The sequence below is a fragment of the Chiloscyllium plagiosum genome, unplaced genomic scaffold (assembly GCF_037043375.1).
Source record: "Chiloscyllium plagiosum isolate Xiang-an unplaced genomic scaffold, Cpla_swu_hap1 HiC_scaffold_12, whole genome shotgun sequence".
Classification (NCBI taxonomy): Eukaryota; Metazoa; Chordata; class Chondrichthyes; order Orectolobiformes; family Hemiscylliidae; genus Chiloscyllium; species Chiloscyllium plagiosum.
In genome coordinates, this window is record NW_028270150.1 from 81543059 (window position 1) to 81556941 (window position 13883).

Here is a 13883-nt window from a genome sequence, read left to right on the forward strand (position 1 = left end):
TTTTTTCTCTTCTCTTCTTTCTTTCTTTCTCTTTCTTTCTTTCTTTCTCTTCTCTTCTCTTTCTTTCTCTTTCTTTCTCTTTCTTTCTCTTTCTTTCTCTTTCTTTCTCTTTCTTTCTCTTTCTTTCTCTTTTTCTTTCTTTCTTTTCTTTCTTTCTTTTCTTTCTTTCTTTCTTTCTTTCTCTTCTTTCTTTCTTTCTCTTTTTCTTTCTTTCTTTCTTTCTTTCTTTCTTTCTTTATTTCTTTCTTTCTTTCTTTCTTTCTTTCTTTCTTTCTTTCTTTCTCTTCTCTCTTTATCTTTCTCTTCTCTCTTTCTTTCTTTCTCTTCTCTCTTTCTCTCTTTCTCTCTTTCTCTTCTTTCTCTTTCTTTCTTTCTTTCTTTCTTTCTTTCTTTCTTTCTTTCTCTTCTCTCTTTCTTTCTCTTCTCTCTTTCTTTCTCTTCTCTCTTTTTCTTTCTTTCTTTCTTTCTTTCTCTTCTCTCTTTCTTTCTCTTCTCTCTTTCTTTCTCTTCTCTCTTTTTCTTTCTTTCTCTCTCTCTTTCTTTCTTTCTTTCTCTCTTTCTTTCTTTTCTGTCTTTCTTTCTCTTCTCTTCTTTCTTTTCTGTCTTTCTATCTCTTCTCTTCTTTCTTTCTTTCTCTTTCTTTCTTTCTTTCTTTTCTTTCTTTCTTTCTTTCTTTCTTTCTTTCTTTCTTTCTTTCTCTTCTCTTCTTTCTTTTCTGTCTTTCTTTCTGTCTTTCTTTCTTTCTGTCTTTCTTTCTTTCTTTCTTTCTTTCTTTCTTTCTTTCTTTCTTTCTCTCTCTTTCTCTCCTCTTCTCTACTCTTCTCTACTCTTCTCTACTCTTCTCTACTCTTCTCTACTCTTCTCTACTCTTCTCTACTCTTCTCTTTTCTCTTTCTTTCTCTTCTCTTTCTCTTTCTCTTCTCTTCTCTTCTCTTCTCTTCTCTTCTCTTCTCTTCTCTTCTCTTCTCTTCTCTTCTCCTTCTCCTTCTCCTTCTCCTTCTCCTTCTCCTCCTTCTCCTCCTTCTCCTCCTCCTCCTCCTCCTCCTCCTCCTCCTCCTCCTCCTCCTCCTCCTCCTCCTCCTCCTCCTCCTCCTCCTTTTCCTTCTCCTTCTCCTTCTCCTTCTCCTCCTTCTCCTTCTCCTTCTCCTTCTCCTTCTCCTTCTTCTCCTTCTCCTTCTCCTTCTCCTTCTCCTTCTCCTTCTCCTTCTCCTTCTTCTCCTTCTCCTTCTCCTCCTGCTCCTTCTCCTTCTCCTTCTCCTTCTTCTCCTTCTCCTTCTCCTCCTTCTCCTTCTCCTCCTTCTCCTTCTCCTTCTCCTTCTCCTTCTCCTTCTCCTTCTCCTTCTCCTTCTCCTTCTCCTTCTCCTTCTCCTTCTCCTTCTCCTTCTCCTTCTCCTTCTCCTTCTCCCTCTTCTCTTTCTTTCTCTCTTTCCTTTTTTCCCTCCCCCTCCCCCTCCCCCTCCCCCTCTCTCTCGCCGCCTCTCACCACCCCCCCCCCTTCTCTTATCTCTCGCACTCTCTCTCGATTTCTTATAGTTGGTAGCACCATTATTGGTGATCATAAATTTATCTACATCCTAATGCCATTGGTTTGCAAACAATATGGGGCGAATGAGAAGAAAAACGTGAACCTAATGTGGTTGACTCCAGCACCTATTCATTGAAAACCTCTCTCTCAATGTTATTTCAAATGTCGAGAATAAATCATGTCACACAATTCTGTGACTATAATTCAGTATTGGGCGAGTGAGGGGAATTGAGTTTACACTAATGGTACCTCACGGTTGACGAATTCAGAGTAGATGACGTTTAGGAAACTTCCCCCCAGCTGAGCTTTAATAACACCCCAGTGAGCCAAGAGTACCTGACCTGTTGACTGTTTCTCAGCAATAATTATCAAACAAGGTAAGGTTGTAAAAGGTATAGTACATCAGATGGAAATGTAAGACCATAAAATGTAGGAGCAGAAGTAGGCCATTCAGCCCATCGTGTCTGCTCCACTATTCAATGAGATCACTCAATTGATAATCCGCAATTCTACTTCCCTGCCTTTTCCCTATGATGCTCGATTTGTTAAAAGTCTGCCTGTTCCTTAGATAAGGGGCCTAAAACTGTTCACAGAATTCCAACAGTGCTCTGATTTAGTGCCTTATATAGGTTTAGCCTCCTTATTTTTGTAATCCGTTCCCTTTGAAAGGAAGGCCAACGTTCCAATTGCTGACCTTAATATCGACTGGGACTTGCATGCTAGCTTTTTCAAAGTAGTGCATGAGGACTCCCAAATCTATCTTTGCTGTTGTATTCTGTAATCTTTCTCCATTTAAATAATATTCAAATTGTCTATTCTTCCTGCCAACTGCATTCCCTCACATTTTTTCCCAAGTTGTGTTCCATCTGCCAATTTTTTGCCATTTGCTTAACCTCCCTCTGCAGACCATTTGCATTATCCTCGTCACTTGCTTTCCCCTCTATTTTTGTGTCATCTACAAACCTAGCTACAGCACAGAGGGTTTGTCAGTCTGACATAGCATTGGGACACAGACAGACCTATTGTTTAAAAAGCTGAGCTATCTTGAGACTGTAATTTAAAAGTTCTGAGATTTACATATCAAAGAACAGAAACCAGCATAATCCATTATAAAAGATTGTTTACTGTATCACATCTCCATGACACTGGACTCCTTTGGCTATAAATTCTGTGAGCATGATCTTAACCTCCACAGCCACCTGATGAAGGAGCAGTGTTCTGAAAACTAGTGCGTCCAAATAAATCTGTTGGACTATAACCTGGTGTCTACCCCAGTCCAACACCAGCACCTCCAAGTCATAGCTACAGTACATTCACTTTCCTCATCAAAGTCAGTCATATACATGATGAATAATTATTGCTTGAACACAAATCCCACAAGTTACAGGTAGACATCCGGAAATGCCCCCTCACGTATCCTAACTCTGTCTTCTATTAGTTAGCTAGTCCCCCATCAAGCTCATACACTGCCTCCAAAACCATAGGTTGCTCAATAAGATAAGAGACCAGCATGTGATACCTTTTATCAAATGCCTTCTCAAAATCCACACACATTACATACACTGCTTCCCCTTTTACTATCCTGCTTATTACTACCTCAAAGAATTCTTGAAAATGTGTTGGATATGATTTTCTCCTTTGTGAAGCCATGCTGACTCAGCTTGATCATATGTATTTCTACATGATCTGTAATTACATCCTTTATTATAAACTCTAACATTTTCCCAATAACAGACATTAAGCTAACTGGCCACGAGTTACCTTTTACCTGTCTTCAACCCTTTTTAAGTAAAAGTATTACTTCAGGTTTACAAACTTCTGAGATTTCTCTGAAACTTAAAGATTGTTGGAAGATTATAACAGTGTACTGACTATCTCTGTGGCTACTTCTTTTTACATTCTGTCAGGTCCAGAGGACTTCTCGTCTTTAGCCCTAATAATTTCCTTAATACACTTCCCTTAATACTTACTCTCTAATGATAGTTATTGTAATTATTTCCACTCATCCTTTTGCCCCTTGAGTATTTGGTAAATTTGGACTGCTGTTAGTGTTTTCTGCCGTGAAGACAAATGCAAAGTATTTGTTCACCGTCCAGCATTATTTCTGCAGAAGAAATAAAGGTATGATCTGATGTAGTTTGATTGAAAGATTCTCATTAAGCAATTGCCTAGCCCTCAATAAATGTGTCACTTTTTTTTTAAAAGAGCTTCCATCTATTTACTATTTCCCAGGATGTAAGCATCACTGACAAGGCGAGCACTTGTTGCCAACCCTCTAACTGCTGTGGAGGAGGTGATGGTGAGCTGCTGCCTTGGGGAGCTGCAGGCAATCTGGTGCAGGTATTCCTGCCGTAGTATAAAGAAGAGGGGTTCCAGGACTTTGATCCTGAGCCCATGAAGAAACCATGATATGGTTCCTAATCAGGATAGCATGAAATTCTGAGGGGAAACTCATTGGTGGTGGTGTTCCATAGATCTACTGCACGTTGTGCTTCTGGACAATGCAAGGTTACAAGATGCTGTAGAAAGAGCCTTGGTGAATCGCTGCACTGCATCTTGTGGATGGTACACACTATTGCTATTTGGCATTGGGGAGAAGGACATGAATGGTTTATGATGGTCAGTGGGGTGTCAATTAAACAGGCTGTTTAATTGATCTGGATGGTATTGGGCTGCTTGAGTGCTGTGGGGGCTGCAGTCCTTCAAGCTAATGCAGCAATGTCCCTCACGCTCTTGAGTATTGAGGAACCACAAGGCAAGGTAACCACTACAGAATTCCCAGCTGCTGACCTCCTGTCCAAGTGAGTGTGATAATAAACAGAGCTTTTTTTTTAAAATTGAAAGATAATTAATTTTTGGATATTACTTTAATGTTCACCTACCCTCGCAGTACCTCTGAATCAGTCAAAATCATAACATTAAATAGTGGGGGAAAAAAACCAAGCGTGAGACACAGTAAATGTATGGTAACTTGCTGTAGCTTGTCAGTACAATGCAACTTCATACCTCGGACTGAATAGCACCTAACTTTATTGTTTTTGTGATATAGCCGCTCACGAAGGAAGCCCAACAGCAGGCTCCATTGTATATCCAAGTGGACAAACACATGGGAACTATATATCCAAGCCTTCACTTCCTCACTCTATTTACACTCTGGTAAGAATAAATGTGAGCCAAAAAACTTGTAATTTTTCTCTCAAGATTTTCAAGCATAATTCACTGAAACACAGCTCAATCTCTGTGCTTACCAAACAAAGTTCAAGAGTATATCTGCATGAAGATTTTGACAAAATACAAAGACTTTATCATCTTATAAATATACGCTTATGGGATAAAATTAACATTTACTGGTAAGGACAGGAAGAGATTTTCTGCCAACTGGCATTTCAACTACAAAACTGTTTATTGAACTCTGTTTCTTGAATGTGTTAAGTCAGTGTTATGTTCCGGTTGTGGTAGTGGGGTGTGTAGGAGATTGGCAGGAGGTAGGGGCAAGTGAGAGAACTTTAAGATCAAGTAAACATGATGAAGACTGTGCAGTTTTGCATCTGACCCCTAGCTTTGATCACACTGAATAAGTTCAAGTACCTTTTTTAAATAAACCTTCATTATCAATACTTATTATCGTTCCCTCTCCATTTTCTTTTATGTTTAACTCTGGGAGCCTCCTTTTGAGGTTTTGACAGCACTATGGAGTTTTAATTGGGACTGGTGTACACAGGCACCCCATTTGTCCTTCACGATATAGCTTGCTTGACAGCTCCCAGGGCTTTTGCAAATGCACAACAGTCTCAGACTCCCATGGTTTGAAGGTTAAACCCCTGTAATGGTCCAGGAAGCCTCACCCTTGATATGCTTGATAGTTCTCCTAAAGAGTTCATGATGCCCAAAGCCTTTGAAGAGAAGCCAATGCCAGGCTGTAGACTAAATATTTTGCTTTGCTCTGCATCACTTCCGAATCAGCAAAATGTATTTTTAGCGGAGTGCTTTAACCTTGCAAATTGTACATAGGATTAAACTGAATTAAGATTTGATTTTGTTTTAATCCTTTCCACTGCATCCCAGTTTTTCATTAGCTTCATTACACTGCCACTTTAGTATGCTAAATGATCTGAATCCCCTGCCCAGCTCGCAGCCATTTGTGTGACACCAGCTGGAGTGTTTGATGACTGCTGACTGTTCTCCAAACTGCCTTCACATTAATTCTTAATGCGTGAGGTGGGAGGTGGTGGTGGTGTTATGCAAAACACTAGGTTGTAAAATAAAATCACGCCACAAATAACTCAAGACGCTGAGCCTACTTTTACTGTTCTGATTAAACAGCCTTGAAAGCAGAAATGAAGACTCCTGATACTGTCCGCATAGAGAGAGAGAGAATACACTGCTAGTTTAGTTTGCTCTTCTTTTCTTTCCCTGTGCCTATCACGCAGAAAATAATTGTAACCATGAACTATCTAAAGTGGGGCAGAGTGGATGAGGGGACATAAACCACCAGCCAACCTCACTAGGTTCTTGGTCAAGACTCCTTTCAGCTGTGTGCAACAGCGTATGTTTGAAGTAATCCTGCCTTATGGGGAACGGGGATGTTTAAACCTATTCAAACTACACAGACAAGAACATGGGGGATACCTTGCTCATGGAGTAGGAGAAGCTGGGTACTAAGTTTAAAAAGCAGCATCTAGGGGATTGTAATTTGCCTGGGTTGCAAACAGCCTCGTATTGATGTGGGTTTTGCTGACTGAGCCAGCATTCATTGCCTGTCCCTGGTTGCCCTTGAGAAGGTGGCAGTAAACAACTGAAGTCCAGTTTAGACCCACAATGCTGTTGGGGAGGAATTTCCAGGATTTTGACCTGTCACCAAAGTTGGAACAGCAATATACTTCCAAAAGGGGATGGTGAGTGGCCTGGAGCAGAACTCTGCAGGTATTGATGTTCCGACATATCTGCTGCCCTAGCCCTTCCAGACCCTATTGGTTGTGAGTTTGGAAAGTGGTATTTGAGGACCCTTAGTGAATTGTCGCAGTGGAATTTGTCAATGGTACTGGGACAATACTACAGTTTTGAGAGGTGTACTTTGTCCTAGTTTTTGTTTATTAAGAAAAGTTGCCGAGCATTCTACTCAGCCGCTAGAGTAAACAGTGTGCTGAGACCTTGGGGTTTTTTAAAGGTGGAACAATAGCAGCAGCCCAAGTTCCCACAGAACCAGGATTTTCCATTTTAGCTGTCAATAGCAGTTGCTGCTGGGGTCTTGAAGCTAGATGTGCATGCTCTTATTCCTCTCTCTGTTCTAGCTAAAAGCGGGCCTTCCTGCTAGAATTGCATGTGAGCTAATCCATTTCACTGAATTTGCTTTTGCCAAAGATGTGTTTATGGGCTGTTACTCGATTGGAACAGTTGCTGTTTAGTAGTTAGATAATCCATTATTCAGTTAAGTTTTTCACTGGCATTAGTTTATTTCAAGTTCTTCTTTCTTTTGTTGTATTTTAACTCTAGTGTCGGAATAAAGTGTGTTTTGCTTCAAATCTGGCAGTTTGACCCATTGAATTGCATCGAGAATGCAAGACCTGAATTGCCTTCAACATAAGATGGTAGGGTCTCAGCTATCCTCTTAATATGGTTTGGTCTTGTCCAGAACAGTAGATATTGCTGCTACTGAGCATCAGTAGTAGAGATAATGATGCTTGTTTGCGGATGCAGTGCCAATCAGGTGGGCTTCTTTTGCCTTGATAACATCAAGCTGCTTGAATGTTATTGGCGTTGTATTCAACCAGACAAAGAATATTCTGTCACACCCTTGACTTGTGCCTGTAGTTGATTAGGGTTTCCAGCATCTGCAGTCATTGTTTCTACCTAGGCATTAAGGAGTCAGGAGGTCATTTACTCGCTGCAGGACTCCTAGCATCTGACCACCTCTTTTTGGCATGGTATACATATGACTAATCCAGTTCAGTTTCTTGTCAATGGCAACCTCCAAGATGCTAATGGGAGGTTCAACAGCCATTGAATGTCATTGAGTTAACATGTGGTGAAAGAGCTTGTATGGGGAGAAGGGGTTCCTTTTCCAGGCACTCTGGCATCAGTACTGAGACAAATTCAGGCTTCACCTGAACCATGCAGACACCAGTGTCCTGGAGGAAGGAGCCTACAGGAAAATGGTGAAAGGATTAAACTAATAGAATGGGAGGGGCAATGAAAAATCTGTAAATATAGATGTAACAAAGAGCATTGGACAGACTTTACAAAAGGAGCACAAAAATAGTGAAGGATTAACTAGTTATAGGCCAGAAGTAAAAACTATACTGAAAATTCCAATGCAAGGAACTGCAATTTAAAAAATTGAAATTATTAAACAAGCTAATCCATTAGTACATCACTGCACACACTGTCTAATAAAACAGTGAATCAGTACACAATAAAAAGAGGTTCCAGATAGAGGTGGAATTACTGAGATATAGGTGCTAAAAATCTTCAGTTCAAAACTGCTGGACGTAACACTTGTAGAAAAGAGCATGGGCAAAAGAATACACGTGTGCTGTTTGTTTTAGCGATAATGTGATGGCAGTAGAAAAAGCATGCTACCAACAGTAAGGCAGAAAATAGAAATGCCAGTAGACATAAGAGATGTGTGAGGATCGGGCGTGGAAATGAGGGGTGTCTCCAGACCACCTAATGGAAACCATGTGAAGGTGGACTGGGGTGGGCTAAGTCAGAGGTCACACGATACCAGGTTATAGTCAAACAGATTCATTTGAAATCACAAGTTTTCTGAGCGCTGCCCCTTCGTCAAATAAAGTGCACTTCACCACCACTGGATCACAAGACACCCCCAAAATACCGAAAAACAACATTCTTGATCCAGTCAATTTGCACCGAGCAAACATTTCTATTTGAGATAATTTCTAATTGCCAATAGTTTTAGCAACTTTGTCACATTAAAACTAAAAATGCAAGAGGAAATGTCCCGAATGTTTGTTTGATTCTTTTGGCAAGTAATAGACTAATTTTGTCTTTCTGTTCTGTGCAGAAGCAACCAACTGTACAACCAACAGACCTAGAAATACAGGAGGACCCTTCGGATGACACTGATGACCCCTGGAGGATAACAGAGGAACAGCGAGAGTACTACTTCAATCAGTTTAAAACATTGCAGCCTGATATGAAATCTCTCATTTCTGGTACAGTAATTTATCCAAAGCATAAATAACATACTGTAAATGAAATGGCTGCACTGTCGTGATGCGGTTATTATCTCTTTGAATTCATCTCTGTAAATCCATTGAAAAGTAAAATTGAACTGGTCATAGAACAGGTACTTGTTGTGCCCTTGCCAAAGTTGAACATCGTTGCTTCCACTCACACCTGAGTTTGAATCATCACAAAGCTTGCTCTTATTGATAACAGCCCTCATCATAGAATGAGGGTTTCAATCGTTGCCATTTTAGAGGCAGATGTCTATCATGAATCCAGCCCCATGGAAAAAGGAATAGAGTTTCTCAAACTCCTTGCACTGACTGAGACTTGCAGCTGGCAGAAGGGCAAGACTGGAACCACATCACTTCCAATGTGAGCAGAAACAAGAGACCCAGACTCCTGTCTCTGTAACAGTGCTGACTGTTTCTTGTTGCAACCGAATGAAGAATGTGACGTATTACTATTTATTGGTAAACTCTCCTGTCTGTTGTCCATTTAACTAATGAACAGTGTGGTGTGTATCCATTATGTAAGGAGAAATAGTCAGAGCATGCAAAAGCAGTCCTTGATCTCATCACTTCACCCATTTTGCAATCAAAAGTTTATCTCTACCAAAATAAATGATCTCCATTAACTGAAATCAGCCATCAGACATTTTCGGAAAGAAATGTTAAAACTCCCTTGGGTAGCCAAATTGATTTTCGGGCCATGTCAGAGCATACTTTTTAAAAACAAGATTTACTGGTGTGGAAGATGCAATGGTGGGAATGACACTTCACCATCAACTTTACAACATCCCTCCCGTCAACTTCCTCCTAAGCAGTGCTCCCCTCTCTTCTCCCTGCACGTTGCTTTAGTCCTGTATTTTATTTAGAACTGGGACCTTTTTGATTAGATTAGATTCCCTACAGTGTGGAAACAGGCTCTTCTATAGGCAATTTAACATGGCCAATTCACCTGACCTGCACATCCTTGGACTGTGGGAGGAAACCAGAGCACCCAGAGGAAACCCATGCATATATGGGGAGAATATGCAAACTCCACACAGACAGTCGCCCGAGGCTGGAATCGAACCTGGGTCCCTGGTGCTGAGAGGCAGCAGTGCTAACCGCTGTGCCGTCCCAGTTTTGGTTTCAGTTCTTCAAGAGTCTGAGTGCATGGGATAGCGTATCTCAATGTCAATTTGCACATTCATCTAAATGTTCTCAGCAGCTCCTTTAGGCAGCCACAAGCCACCTTCTGCTGATGGGCCTCTGTGTTTGCCATCCTCCCCTGCCATGAGTGCTTTCAGGTGACAGCTGTACTTATGCTGCAGAGAACTTCCAGCTGCAATTAATCATTCCCCTCGTGGTCACAGATTTCATTTTTTTCCCAATATGCTGAGAAATCGACGTTCCCAAATTCCTAGTACAAAGGAGAAAGTGAGGACTGCAGACGCTGGAGATCAGAGTCGAGAGTGTGGTGCTGGAAAAGCGCAGCAGGTCAGGCAGCATCCGAGGAGCAGGAGAATCAACATTTCAGACATAAGCCCTTCATCAAATAAGCCTCCCCTGATGAAGGTGAGATGCTGAAACGTCGATTCTCCTACTCCTCGGATGCTGCTTGACCGGCTATGCTTTTCCAGCACAGCCCCCAGTTGACACCTCTGGCCATGCCTATGTTGAGCAGCCCTCTTAAACCCACTCCTGAACTGGATATGCGCCCATTATCTTCCTCGCCAAAATGTCTTCCCTGATTCCACACCTGCTTCTGATGTGGTGGCTTTCAAAGTAAGCTTTAAAAATGACCGATTTCTTGCATGAAGGGTTGTATCTTATGACAAATTGTTCAGCATTTGGGCCTATATTGGTTGGTGTTAAGAAAAATGAAGGGTGATCCTGCGGAACAGAAGATTCTGAGGGGGCGGGGCAAATTGAATCTGGGAATGTTTCCTTTTGTGGTATAGACTGGGACTAGGGACACCATTTAAAAACAAGGGTTGACCATTTAAGTATTTTTGAGGGGAATGAGTCTGTGGGGCTCTCTTGTTACTCTCCACCAGAGGGTGGAGAGAGGGTGATGGAATATTGTTAAGAGGTAGATATATCCCTAACTGATAAGGGTTCAATGGATGGACAATAGGCAGAAAAGTGGAGACAAGTAAAACTTAAATCAGCCATGATCTTACCAAATGGTGGAACAGGGTTGCAATGTTAAATGGCCTGCTCTTGCTTCTTGTCTTTATGCAACGATGAGAGCTAGCAATTCCTTTTTTTTGTGTGTGCGCAGACTTGGCAAAGAGTTACGAACATGGAACTCTGACATAAAAAGTGCAGTAGTAAAATGGATGTGCTCAAGTCAGCAGACACCATTGTTTTGTGCTTTTCCACTCAAATGTTTTCTCTAACAAGTATTCAAAGTGCACTCCCTGTCTGCTGCCATTGAGGATAAGGGCCTTTGTGTTGTGTGCTAAGGGCCTAGGATTGAGGCGTGTGGGGTAAAGAGTATCTTTCTCCAAGTTTAGACCACACCAACCCTTGCGATAGGAGTACTTGACCACCTTGCTTCTGTGCTCACTCTAGCTCCTGTATTCGAAGCAAAATTCATGTGGCATAAGGTCTTTTTCCATATAAAATGGTTTATTACACTTGAACTACTACATCTATTTTGTTAATGACAAAATTAAATGAGATCAACACATTCATAGTTTAAAAATACAACCTCCTCATCCAGCCCCGTTTGTTGTTTTATACTTGAGCACTTCAGTGCCATTTTTTAATGTCAAGACTTGTTTAATATCCTTGGAAGTAATGTCTTCGTGTTTTTTTTTATCCTTTCCTCTGGGTGCTAGAGGGATGCTATCCTGTGGGTGCTGTTACCAGCTCCCAGTATCTGGCACAATAGTCAGGACAAGTGCAAATAGAGTCGTAGAGATGTACAGTACAGCACAGGAACAGACCCTTCGGTCCAACTCGTCCACACTAACCAGATATCCCAACCTAATCTCGTTCCATTTTCCAGCACCCGGCCCATATCCCTCCAAACCCTTCCTATTCCTATACCCATCCAGTTGCCTTTTAAATGTTGTAATTGTACTAGCCTCCACCACTTCCTCTGGCCACTCATTCCATACACGTACCACCATCTGTGTGAAAAGGTTGCCCCTTAGGTCTCTTGTATATCTTTTCCCCTCTCACCCTAAACCTATGCCTCTAGTTTGAGACTCCCCCACCGCAGGGAAAAGACTTTATCTATTTATCCTTTTATAAACCTCCTATAAGGTCACTCCTCAGCCTCCAGTGCTCCAGGGAAAACAGCCCCAGCCTATTCAGACTCTCCCAGTAGCTCAAATCGTCTAACCCTGGCAACATCCTTGTAAGTCTTTTCTGAGCCCTTTCAAGTTTCACAACATCCTTCTGATAGGAAGGAGACCAGAATTACACACAATATTCCAACAGTGGCATAACCAATGTCCTGTACAGCTGCAAAATGACCTCCCAACTCCTATACTCAATGCTCCTGACCAATAAAGGAAAGTGTAACAAATGCCTTCTTCACTATCTTATCAACTGCGACTCTACTTTCAAGGAGCTATGAACCTGCACTCCAAGGTCTCTTTGTTCAGCAACACTCCCCCGGACCTTACCATTAAGTGTATAAGTTCTGGTAAGATTTGCTTTCCCAAAATACAGCATCTCACATTTATCTAAATTTAAAGTCCATCTGTGACTCCTCAGCCCATTGTCTATCTGATCAAGATCCCATTGTACTCTGTATATATCTTTTCCCCTCTCACCCTAAACCTATGCCCACCTCTATAAGGTCACTCCTCAGCCTCCGACGCTCCAGGGAAAACAGCCCTAACGTATTCAGCCTCTCCCTATAGCTCAACTCCTCCAACCCTGACAGCATCCTTGTAAATCATTTCTGAACCCTTTCAAGTTTCATAACCTCTTTCCGATAGGAAGGAGACCAGAATTGCACGCAATATTCCAACAGTGGCCTAACCAATGTCCTGTACAGCCGCAATATGACCTCCCAACTCCTGTGCAATGAAGGAAAAAGGCACAGAATCTTCACTGTGGGACTCTGCATTGGGAGGCTTTTTTGTGGATAGAAGCTGAAGCTGTATTGGTGTCACGATTAGGGGTGAGCTGATGTCCTGAATCCAGAAAGCAAAGCTATTGGATATAATATGGGCAAAGTGACAATGACTGCTCTTTCCCCACTACCATTACGGGATCCTTGAAGTCATCTTGCGGATTCCCAGTTGAGGGTTTTTAAAAAACTCATTAATTGAATGAGAGTGTCATTGGCTCAGAGGGCACTTAAGAGCTAACTACATTGCTGTGGATCTGGAGTCACATACCAGCTAGGTAAAGCATGGCTGTTTCCTTCCCTAAAGGGTATGAGTGAACCTTCTGGGTTTTTTACAACAATGGCTTTATGGTCATCATTAGACTCTTAATTCCATTTTTTTTAAATTCCAATCCCATCATTAGGCATGGTGGGATTTGAACACAGATCCCCAGAACATTACTTGGGTTAACAGGTCACTGATTAACACCACTAAGCCAATGTCTCCTCTTATGTGTTCAGAGCTACCCCACCTTGTGCTTGGGTGATGGAGGTACCTGGTGTTTGCAGGTCCTTGCAGTTGGTCCTGAATCTAAAAGAAGGAAAACTATTGAGGAGCAGCTAATTTTGACTAGTAGGTGTAGGTAAAATGCTTCTCCAGAGTGGGGAGTCAAGAACCAGAGAAACAATTTAAAAACGTTAAAATGCCACTTAAGAGATGAGAATTGTTTTGCGCTCAGTTATGCATCTTTGGAATTCTGTCAGAGTTAGCTGATGAGGCTGAGTCTTTCAATTTGTTTCATAGAATCCCAACAGTGTGGAAACGGGCCATGAGGTCCAACAAGTCTACACTGACCCTCCAAAGAGTAATCCACCCAGACCCATTCCCCTACCATTTTACTCCACATTTCCCCTGACTAATACACTTAACCTACACATCTCTGAACACCCATGGACAACACAGCATGGCCAATTCACCTAACCTGTTACAGAGATGGAGAGATTTCTGATTACCAGTGATATACAAGATTATAGAGATGGGTTGGGTAAACACCATTGAAGTGTCCAATCAACCATGATCATATTGAATGGCCTACTCTGTTTTCCATAT

At 41.7% G+C, this 13883-nt stretch overlaps 1 protein-coding gene across 6 annotated transcripts in view; it reads left to right on the forward strand.

Annotated features, from left to right (window-relative positions):
- The window catches only part of reps2 (RALBP1 associated Eps domain containing 2), a 213418-nt gene that overhangs the window by 109350 nt on the left and 90185 nt on the right, over window positions 1-13883 (forward strand). For all 6 annotated transcript variants that reach the window (XR_015758764.1, XM_087992410.1, XM_087992409.1 and 3 more), the window contains 2 exons: window positions 4575-4681; window positions 8550-8700. Coding sequence is in view for 5 of the 6 variants with exons in the window: in XM_087992410.1 (XP_087848536.1) it covers window positions 4575-4681; window positions 8550-8700 (258 nt within the window). In the remaining variant the exon portion in view is untranslated. The remainder of the gene's footprint in view (window positions 1-4574; window positions 4682-8549; window positions 8701-13883) is intronic.